Genomic DNA, 11,411 nt, shown 5'->3' with positions numbered 1-11,411 from the left:
GGCGTGGAGGTCTCTGCCTGCTCGGCGGGGCTGCCAGGAGCTCCTGCACCGTGAGCGTAGCGGATTCCGACACCGTCGGGAGCTGCTGCCGAGCCCCTGCTGGGGCTCCTCCGGTGCTGCTGCACCCCCTTGCCCGGTTTTCTGCAGTTTTGTACCCCCAGAGCCCAGAACAGCGGGGGTACAGTGTTAGCTCTTCTTTATCCCTTCAGCTTCTAGGAGGTGTCCCTCAAAGCAGGTTCAGGACGTGAGTCCTGAAGGCAACGGAAGCAGGATCCAACATCTTGCGCATTATTCACCTTTCAGCATCACCGAGGCAGCTCTGGGGGAGCAGACCCCGAAGTAGCGGGGCTCTTCCGAGTCCAATCTCCCAGCTCACGTCCTTCATTTTTGGCTGCCGTGAGCCTCCTTACGGCATGGGATTCTAAGTTTACTCAGTGCTAAACCGTCTCCTTGACCGTCAGTTCCCTTTCTCTCAAAGCCTTTGCTCTTTCTAGCCATCGTGCCCCCACCACGGCTGAACCAAGCCATCCAAAGCCACCGCTGCCCGCAGCATGCCTGCTCTACCGCGTGTTCTCACGGGAGTAGCCATGAACTACCTCCTCTCATTGCAGTTAAAACCACTCTGAGCAAAACATGTGTGCCTGCTACAGTGCAGGCTCAAGCCGACCTGCCTGAACTACCGGCGTTCGCGGTCGGGCCGCAGAGACACAACGAGAGGAGACACCACCGCAGCCCCGCTCGCCCCGGGCAGGATATAGGGGCCCCGCCCCTTTCCGCCGCCACGCCCACTCCGTCTCCTCAGCCCATGGGTTGAGCGCTCTCCACCAATGGGGTGGCGCGGAATGGAGCGGAGCGCGGCGGGGATTGGTCGGAGCGGCGAGGCGGGGGCGGGACGGAGAGGTGTCGCCGTGAGGAGAGCGGCGTTGCCGCCGGTGCTTGGTGAGGTGCGTCGTGGGGTCGGTTCTCCGCGGGAGGACCGCTGCTGTGGGACGAGCGGCACCGCACGGGCGGTACCGGGGAGCTGCGCTGGGTAGGTTGCCTTTGCGCCGCCTCCGGGTAGCGGGTGGTGCCTGCCGGACCGGCAGCCCACCTGTGCGTGGGGGGGCTCGGGCTCGTGGGTGCGTACCTCGTTGAGAGCCATGTTGGGCCTTAGCGAGGAGTGGGGCGGAGGGGCGAAGCGGGGCTGGAAGGGAGCGTTTGCGGAGCCATAGGCTCGGTAAGCGCCCCCTGACTCTGGAGGTTGTTTTTAATTTGTGGCCCCCCCTCCTCCCGACGATGCTCCCCAAGGCACCCCTGTCTAAGATGGGGGGCCTGGCAGGTGGGGAAGTGCTGCCCTCCCTGCCTGGAGGAGAGCTGAACCTCTCCTGGGCAGCCCGCTGCTCTGTTCCTTTCGCATGCAAAGCACAAGCGTCTGTGGAATATTGCGTGTTAGCTAGGTATTTTAATTTAAAATATGTATTCGTGAACAGGAGCCTGCCTTATTTTTGTAGGACAAAATCTAAAAGTGGTTTTTTGCCACACATCTACTTGAGTGGGATTCTCTTCAAGAAGTCCAGAACGTGCTGATGAAAAGCATCGAACACCTGTATTATTATTGCTTGAAAGGGTGCCATGTGAGCTTTATGCTCTGAGCTGTATGTTAGGTGTGTGGCTTAGACACCAAATGGGGAGAGCTTCCAAGTGAATTGTGTGGTTGGCGTGATATTCCTTTAACACAGCGTGAGCGGTAATGCAGTGCTTTGTTGTTAAGCCCTGAAGTTTGGACTCAGAGGAAGAGTGTGTCTCTGGAATTCTCTGTGCAGGTGATACTTGAATTGTAAATTTTGCTTCAGGGTCTTGTTAAGAAGCTGACTAAGGGTTTAGGAAAGCAGTATTTGGGGTGTGTTTAGTGGGGTAACAGAAAGCTTGTATTTCTGGACATGGAAGTAATTACTAATAGGAGTATGACTTCGATAGGATTCTTGATCCAGAAATGTTAGCATGTGATAAGTGATGCGGGAATAGCTCTGAACAGGAGAGGTAGTTACTGCCAGTATGGCTGTCCATCAAACTGGGGTCTGTCTGTTTAGGGGAATAGTCCCAAGCAGGTACTTGTTGTTTAAATTGCTCTGTAGAAAGGCAAAACTTGGTGGCAATGGTTGGCTTTCAAATAGGGGGGAAGCATGGATCCCATATGCAACCTATTGAATGTCAGCCTTTCTCATCTAGCCAGTTCCCAGTTCTAGTAATTGGATAATCATCCTGTTTCTGCTCTGTCTAGTAGGATTAATGATAAACTGGGTGTGTGTGTATCTTGCACAAAATTCCAGGTACTGCCAGCGTCAGGCAGGCTTTTTACGAGTGCTCAGCAGGCTGAGCAGGGTTTTCAAATGCAGTATGCTGAGCTCTGCAAAGTAGCTGGGCTATTTGGCTACTTAAGAGCCTAAAACAAAACCGAACTCTGTGAAAATTCTCAACTGCTGATTTCTTTTCTGGGCCTCTTAGAAAAGAGGCTCATGTTGTCAGCAGGACTGACAAATTATATGGAATCCGTAGAAATATTCAAAATTTAACTGGGCAGGGCTCAGAGCAACCTGTTCTAAGTTGTCCTTGCTCTTAGCAGGGGCAAGTGGGGTTGGACTAAATGACATCAAAGGTTTCATCTGACCTAAATATTTCCGATTCTGATGATTTCTGAATAAGAGCCTTTCTGTCTTGGCAAAATTCTTAATAGTATTGTAAGTGTTCCTTGTAATAATTTGCACGACTATTGTAAAGTGGAACCAACGCAAATAACTGGAGTAAGCTCCCACGCTCTGACCTTGATACGGTGAATCTCCTGTCCTGCCTCTTTCTTCTTCTCGTACGTGATCAATAACGTCCTCTTGAGGCTGGTTCATTACTTGCTTTAGAAACCTTGTCGTGAAAGTATTTGATACTTGGAAAGATTTTCTTAGATTTGAGCCAGAAGTCTACCATATTTTACAATGTCGCTTCTGAAAGATAGGGTGGTAGTTAGCACTTATCGTAACTGAAATAGTAAAAAAACATAGGCTTCCTGCCTCGTGTGTATATTCTTGCATTCTTTGCTTAGGTTTTCTGCCTGACTAGGTTGGCAAAAGGGAGTCATTAGACATCTTTTCTGGTCGCTTCTGAAAATAAGCACCTTTATTGAAATGTATTGTGTGGAGGAGATTTCTACAGAGTAACATACTATGTATTCTGAATCTGAGGGTGCCACGTTATCCCTGCGGCTGGCCTGATCCTGGTTGAGATGTCCTTACTTTGACTTGTAGGCGTCTTCCTCTTTCTGAACGTGTCTGGGAGCAGTGAGACCCTGCTGGTCCTGAAGGGGCAGGAGCTGGGAGCTCAGGGGAGATAGCACAGCTGTGGGCAGGGGCTTGCCTGTCAGTCCCATAGCGCTTCTGTGAGGGGAGCAAAGCAGACGCAGAGATTACGGCCGAGTTCAGCCAAGAGTCCAGATAATCAGGCAGGTTCATGGTGATGAGACAGGTCAAGCCGGGAAGTCAGTCCATCAGTCAGGGTCAGGTCCCCTGATTGCCAGGCAGGCCTGTGGTGATAGGACTGGGCCAAGGCCAGGCAGGGCCATCAGCCCAGGCGTGGGAGTCAGGGTCAGGCCTGGGGAGGGGAACCAGAGTAAGGTTCAGACTCAGGGTGGCAATGCAGGTCCACAGGGACGAGGACAAGCTGAGGCCAGGCCATCAGCCTGTGGGTCGGGCTTGGGTCAGCAGGACCCATAGCCAGGCAGGGCAGGGCTCTGGTGGACCTGGAGAGCAGCACTCCTAGGCACCAGTGGTGCCTAGGATTGTTGGCCCTGGCATGGGCTGAAGTGGACCTCCTGGCCCGTGGGGCAAGGCTGGGCAGGGACAGTAAGGCCTGTTAGTGTCCTCAGGGCCCTGAGTGTGTTGTATTGTCATTTCTGTTTCAGTGGAAATAACTGCTAGTTTCTGGTTTGAGTTAAAACATCAAAGCCTGAAAAGGTACAAAACCAACAACTGTTAGCGAATTCCCCTCCGTGTGTTTTAGAGTCTATATCTTCCCATGAGACAAAGTTCTGGAAAAACAGCTTTTTCTTTTGGATGGGGGTTTACCACATGTTCAGATTATGGGATGATGGTTTTTAACAAAAGTAGTATTTGGGCAAAGCAAAAGAAAGCTATAACGCATGCTCCACAGAGAGAATTAGATGTTGCCTAGGAAGTTATTCTTCCTTTTCACTGATTTTTGATTTAGACAGGATTATAAACTCTCTTGTTTTCTCTGATGTCGCTAACATATAGGAAGCAAGGGGTTTGGGGAAAAGTCCCTAATTTGCCAAGGTCCAGTACAGTTAATGTTGCAACACTAGTGATTTCTCTAATTAAGAAAGTCAGTTAGTTGCAGAACTTTATTTTCAGAGGTATATAAGAATGTGGCAAAACAGTTTTTTCCCTTTGCATCTTGCATGTAAGTAATAAGCCATGTATTATACAATATACCTTAAAAGAAAGTTCCAGTTGTCGAAGTAATCAATCCACTAAACTTCTTGCTATCAGTGTTTTGGTTATTTTTTGCTGAATGTAAGATGATAAGAAATTAGGAAATATTTTTGCTTCCTGCCCTCTTCCCCCAAATTTCTTGTAATCAGAAGGCTGTATAATAGTTTTTAATAACTTTTATTTGTGTTTCTCATATGTAGCACCATAAGAATTACTGAGAACCAGCTGGAGTAATACCATGAGTATTTTCTTTCATACAGGACATCATGGCAGCCCATCAGGAGAAAAAAACTTCTGAAGAAAGAAAACGCAAAAGCACCCAAAATGATACTCGAACATCTCAAGTCCAGTGGGGAAGAGCATGGTGAGAGAAGCTGATGACCCTAGTTAGTCTTTGTATTTCAAATTGGTTCATACTTACTCTTATAGATGCTACATCCCCTTTAAACTTCATGCTATTATTAACAGATTGTTGCATTGCCCTTCTGTTGAAAGCTCATGGGTAATAAGCTGTAGTAACAGATGCCAAAGAAGAGTTCTTCAAGATTTTTAAGATGGGAGAGCTTGCCAGATGGCCTGGGTTAAAACACAGTCCTCCTTACTACAAAAAAAAAAAAAAAAAAGAAAAAAAAAACCCAAAAAAACACCAAACCCAAAACAAAACCCAGTAAAATTTGTAGTTCCTTCAAGGACTGAACAAAATATTTTATGAGATTTGGAAAACAGGCATTCATCTGTGGTATAGCCAGTTGACATCTCCTGCTGTAGCAAAAGCAAGGCTCGTGTCCCTGTTCTCAGAGTTGTGCAAGTATTAATAGAGTATTGTATTGTAGCTGGAAACAGCCATGGGTGTTTATATGACTTGCCACTACAGTGTGTGGGAGGGAGACCAAGTTCAACTTCTGCCTGTCCAGGGTCTGTCTTTTCTGTATTTCCAAATTTTGCATAATATTCTTGTGATTCTGTTACCACTTCCAACTGAACACTCTACTAGTTATACCTATGATTGCCATCAAAAACATGAAGGCTGTAATAGTAATCCGCTTTTTGGAGAGGAGATATTATCTATTCCATTGCTCTGATCAACTGGCATCGGTTTATAACAGTTTGTGGTAAAGTATGTAACGTGCTAAGTTTTTTATGGCTATTTGACCCAAAGAAATGTATGTGCCCTGAAAACATTTTCGCTTTTGATCTGGTTAGTCTAGAAGGTCCACTGAAAAAATTGCCTGACTCAACCAAACCACTGTTCTAACTTAAAGCTGGGGAAAAAAAAAAAAAATCCTCTGTTTTGGATTACAGGGAAGTGGACTGGTTTTCCTTGGCAAACATCATTTTCCTGCTCATGTTTGCGCCACTTATCGTATATTACTTCATAATGTCATGTGACCAGTACCAGTGCTCTCTGATTGATCCACTCATTGACTTGTTCACGGGGAATAAACATCTGTCTGACATCTGGAACAAGACTCCTACACTGACCTATAGGGCTGCTGGGATCTATACCCTTTGGGTTGCTTTCCAGGTATGTTACTGAGTTGTGATTTAGATGTAGTGGCTTTTAAAACAGCTGTTGGACTAATCCTTTTAGTCGAAGGATCATGGTATGTCGTGCTGGCTTTTCTCACTTTCCATGGCTTTTTGGAATTCAAATGAAGCTTATGCACGTGAAAAATAAATATGTTGGGAATATACACAAATGTTCCTTGTGTGACATGTTCCTTGATGTGGTTTTTAAGAAAAAAGCAACTATATAACAACAATACCCATTTGTTACACAATATATCATAAACTAACTCTGCAGAAGGGGCGATTATTTTCTATAGACAGACTGTAAAAGAACATTGACATATGAAATACAACTTAGATTTGTAAAATATCTTCAAACTTACCAAACCATTCTAATTTTTCTCCAAATCTGAAAATGACTTACATGTAACACAGATTAACTTCAAAATAAAAGGATAATGACCTGAATCTAGTCACCAACTGTCTTTCCTCCCCACCAAAAAAAGGGTGACAACTATATATGAAGGTTGTTTAGAAGCTTGGAAATATTACTAGTCTAAAATCACAACAGCTACATCTTGCCATATTTTCTTATCCAACACTTAATTGAATATGCTGTGTGTTACACTTAGTATGTGTATGAAAGGGATAGTGGTTTTGAGGGTTTTGTCTTGTCAGTTTTTGTTGTTAATACATTCTCTCCCTTCTAGGTGGTTTTGTATCTGTTCATTCCTGACTTCTGCCATAAGTTTCTTCCTGGATATGTAGGAGGTGTACAAGAAGGTGCTGTCACCCCTGCTGGTAAGTTCTTCCTTAGAATACATGCACACCATGCAAGCTTTTAAAATGATAGTATTTCTGTACTTGCAATATTTAGCAACCCATACATAACTGGAGGAAACGTGGACATAAATGGTTTCACCTTCCTCGTATGTCCACTTGAAACAAAAATAAAAAGCAATCAATGTCATCTTTTAGAATAAATGATAGAATTTCTATCTCGTACTGATAGTAAAACTATTGATATGGCGGGCACCACACCAGCAATGGAAAAATACAGATTGATGATTTTGGTGCTTAACATCAGCAGTGGACTACTGCTAGTATTTGACAATGCAGTTGCACCTGCTGAAGCTGAGTTAACCCACGAGTCTTGAACAGAGTGATGTGAACTAAGGGTGAGAAAGGGTAACTTGTTACCTTCGTTAGTTTTAGGGGAGTTTCCAAATTCATTGTTTTGTGAAGTGAGAGTGAAAAGAAGAGCTCAGCCTAACAAAGCCTGATGGTTACGGCAGAGTCTAATGAAACTTTCAGAAAAGTGCCACAAGATATTTAATTGGGAGGGTGAGGAGAGTGAGGTCATTTGATGAGCACTTGATTGTGCTTCTATGTATTGTACGCATATCAATGAAAAGCTGTACTAATGCAGTGTCAGTAACATTCCTTTCTTTTTTTTTTTTTTTCCTATATGTTAGGTATAGTGAATAAGTATGAAATCAATGGACTTCAGGCTTGGATCATTACCCATGTGCTTTGGTTTGCAAACGCCTATTACTTCCACTGGTTCTCACCCACCATCATTTTTGACAACTGGATTCCTCTCCTGTGGTGTGCCAATGTTCTGGGATATGCAGTTTCCACATTTGCAATGATTAAAAGCTACTTTTTCCCTACCAATGCCAAAGACTGGTATGTGGCTTTTTACTAATGAGAAAATACTAGGTAATCAGTCATATAAATTGAATGCTGCATAGAATAATGATGACAGAATATATTTTACTGGCACAGATAGATAGGCCAATGTATGACTCTGGCTTTTTGCTTCGTTAGCACTCTTTCATGCTACATGGCATGTGACTGGCAGCCTCTGTGTTACAGATACTTGTTTCTCACAAATAGGATGGTGGTAAAGTTCTAGTTAGACTGTTCAAAAGTGTTACCAAGAATAAACTAAGGTACCTCTGAAGCTAAAATTTATCTCTACTAATGTAATGCTTTGGTTGGATCAGTTTATGTTGTCTTGCGCAACATCATATGGTTTATGATTTTTTTATCATTACATGGAGTGAATCTGAAATGTGTAGTTGGAATAGTAATTACCTGTATTTGTGTATAACTGTGTACATTTCTTATTTTTTTTATGCTTTCTAGCAAATTCACTGGCAACTTCTTTTATGACTACATGATGGGGATTGAATTTAACCCTCGAATAGGAAAGTGGTTTGATTTCAAGCTGTTCTTCAATGGGCGCCCTGGTATTGTAGCCTGGACTCTAATTAACTTATCCTATGCTGCTAAACAACAGGAGCTGTATGGTCAAGTAACCAACTCCATGATCCTTGTCAATGTCCTTCAGGTAACTAAGGGAGGGACATAAGAAAGCAGTTTGGAAATAAACTAGTGTTAAAGGAGAAAAAAACCTCCCTGCATTGAAATTAACTTACACAATTTTTCCTGGCCCGAACAACCTCATTCAGTGATGATGCACTGGGACTTGATTATTTGGACACTTGTATTTATTTTGAGTGCCACCGTGAATACTCTGCAGTGTTCATTCAGAGTGCCACCAGTGGCATGGTCATGTCTGCACCAGCAGATTTCAGTGTAAACTTAATTTAAGAGATACTTTTCTGAGCGTGTGTTCTGGAAACAGGCATAGCCTGATCTTGAATCCAAAGAGAGCAATGACAAATTCTGTGGCTTTAGCTGGAGCAAGATTGGACAAGTTTTTCTTCTGAGGGCAGCACTGCACCTAACTTTTTTTGTGTGTGTGTGTCTAGGAGATGTGCAAAACTACAGATGTCTCCACGCCTTAAAATAGCTGGTCAGGTGCTGTGCTTCCTGCTGAAGAAACCCCAAAGTAATAAGTACAGAAAATAGTTTGGATTTATTTATTGATAGGTGTAAATGGGAGCCCGCTCGATAGAAGCTCTATTCCCCCTCTCTGTAAGCATAAGACTCTTTTAGCTCAAGAAAGACAGGAGTGATTAAATGTATGTTTCCTAAGTGTATGTCCTTATTGTAGCACACTTGCCTTGGTTATCTTAGTTAATATTGCTTTGCATTACTTATTATTCCTTTATCTATATAGGTGCAGTATATTTGTGTCATATATGTTCCTCTTAAGGCTGTATTTTTGAGGTGTTAAAATACAAATCAGTTTTGAGATCCTATTACAAGACAGCACAGAAAGATTAGACTGATGCTGTAGAGAGGATAACTGGTGACAGTGCTCTGTTACTAATGTGAAACTATTCTGTTTCAGGGTATTTATGTTTTGGACTTCTTCTGGAACGAAGCCTGGTATTTGAAAACCATTGATATCTGCCATGATCATTTTGGATGGTATTTGGGCTGGGGAGACTGTGTTTGGTTGCCTTACCTCTATACTTTGCAGGTAAAAATGTGGTACAATTCATGTTTGGGCTACAAACATGCAGCAGTTTGTTTTCTATTTTGAATTGTTTCTAGACAGTTTGAATACTGAGTGACCATTACAACGTCCTTTGCAGCAATTCACTTGTAAGAAGGCTTACGGTCCCTGCAATGAATTGACATCTCTTTCTCTCTTCCCCTTGTTTTGTGCACTCTTCTGTCACTGTCTGTATTTTATTTTTTTTTCCTACATCATTTCAGTCCCTTTTTGTACTTCTGCATGTTGAGAGTGTTTGGTGGGGTTTTTTTTTGCCTTCTGTCCTGGTTTGTCTGCGTACTTGCAACTTCTCTCTTCTTGTTCCACCTAAGAAATGCAATGTTGGAGACAGAGAGAGAGAATGTAGGATGTAGAGTTTTCTGAAAAACTTCCACGGTTTTACTGGTAGGGAGGATTTTCCTGTTCTTTCTACTCATCTGTTCTGGGTCACTGTAGGTCAAGGAATTAATGTGGCATCCTGCACATATATTTAAAGTAAATCACTGATTGTCTTTTTTTTTTTTTCCTGCTCCCCAGGGTTTGTATTTGGTTTACCACCCTGTCCAGCTGGGCACAGCTAATGCTATAGGAATCTTGATGTTGGGTTTGATCAGCTATTACATCTTCAGAATGACCAACCACCAGAAGGACCTCTTCCGTCGTACAAATGGCAACTGCAAGATATGGGGGAAGAAACCAGAGTATATTGAGTGCTCCTATATGTCTGTGGATGGGACCAAGTACTACAGCAAACTGATGACCTCAGGATTCTGGGGGTGGGCACGCCATTTTAATTACACAGGAGACTTGATGGGATCCCTGGCCTATTGCCTGACTTGCGGGTTTGAACACATCTTGCCTTACTTCTATATTGTCTATATGAGTATTCTGCTAACCCACCGTTGCATTAGGGATGAACACCGTTGTTTCAGCAAATACGGGAAGGACTGGAAGCGCTACACTGCTGCAGTGCCTTACCGGCTCATACCAGGAATATTTTAAGGCTAATGCAGAATCCAGGGAAGAGGAAAAAAAAAAAAAAGAAACTTTTTTTTGGAGGTGAAGAGAGTTTATTACATAGTTTAACTAACAAAAACACTTTGTGAAGGACACTTATACGGTTCTGAAGGAGAAAATGTGGCTGGACAATAATTCTTGCTGTACTGAAGGAGCATGCAGGCAGACTGTATTTAAATGATATGAGGCACTGAAATGGTCTGGTTTTTTAGAAGACTCTCTTACTTGGAACTCTTTTTTTTTTTTTCTTTTTTTTTTTTTTTTTCCCCTCCCTCTCAAAATTAACTTGGAATTGAGGAAAAGTTGCATGTATTAAGACTCCTGAAGTATCCCAGAGATGGAAGGAAGCCTTACCCATCAGAGTAGCAGGGTTCTGGAACCAGTTTCCAGCGACGTAGGAGAGGAGAAAAATAATTGTGTGATCTCTTTATGAAAGAAATTGTATGATGTGGTTGCTTGTGACAGTCATAACATACAGTAATTAACTCCCCAAAGGAGGCTTTATTGTTTGCTGCTTTTTCAAGAGGGGAAATACTGAACTGGGGAACCTGATCCTAAACTGGTGTGTGGGAAGATTTTTATAATCTAATACAAATACTTGTGGAAGCTGGTATAAATATGTATGGCTCAAAAGTTACATTAGTTTACAGCACCTGAGAATGTGGTACATGACCAACTGGGTATTATTTTGATACCAAAACCGAACTTGCTTTGTGGAGATACTGAGTGTACATTGATTTCTTTAGTGTGGATAGAAAACTCCATTCTCTAGCATTTGTATAAAATCTTATTTGTAAAAATTTAAGAAATAAATGGTTGGTTCCCAGACAACTAAAAAGTACTGCTAATTTTCTGTTCAGCTATTTCTTTTCTTGTTACGTAGTTATCTTTCAGAGTTACCGAATTCAAAAGGAGCTCTTCAAAGAGTGTAATTCCAAGAGCTGGTTCAAGAATGCATAAAGGAGAAACAAATAAAAAGAAAGCGGGGTCATAGT

General features: G+C 43.0%; 1 protein-coding gene across 4 annotated transcripts; it reads left to right on the top strand.

Moving 5' to 3' along the window:
- Positions 1–883: 883 nt before the first annotated feature.
- DHCR7 (7-dehydrocholesterol reductase) lies at positions 884–11,254 on the top strand. 4 transcript variants are annotated; one of them, XM_075755379.1, is made up of 8 exons: positions 884–1,030; positions 4,739–4,842; positions 5,781–6,003; positions 6,698–6,788; positions 7,463–7,676; positions 8,139–8,343; positions 9,253–9,384; positions 9,937–11,254. In XM_075755379.1, the coding sequence occupies exons 2-8, from the start codon at positions 4,745–4,747 to the stop codon at positions 10,399–10,401; spliced, it is 1,428 nt and encodes a 475-aa protein (XP_075611494.1). In that variant the 5' UTR covers positions 884–1,030; positions 4,739–4,744; the 3' UTR covers positions 10,402–11,254. The 4 variants fall into 4 exon arrangements, with proteins under 4 accessions (XP_075611494.1, XP_075611497.1, XP_075611496.1 ...); XM_075755382.1 differs by having other exon boundaries at positions 901–939; XM_075755381.1 differs by having other exon boundaries at positions 908–944.
- The last annotated feature ends 157 nt before the right edge of the window (positions 11,255–11,411 follow it).

Source organism: Balearica regulorum, chromosome 5, assembly GCF_011004875.1.
Source record: "Balearica regulorum gibbericeps isolate bBalReg1 chromosome 5, bBalReg1.pri, whole genome shotgun sequence".
Lineage (NCBI taxonomy): Eukaryota > Metazoa > Chordata > Aves > Gruiformes > Gruidae > Balearica > Balearica regulorum.
This window is presented reverse-complemented; position numbering and strand designations above follow the sequence as displayed.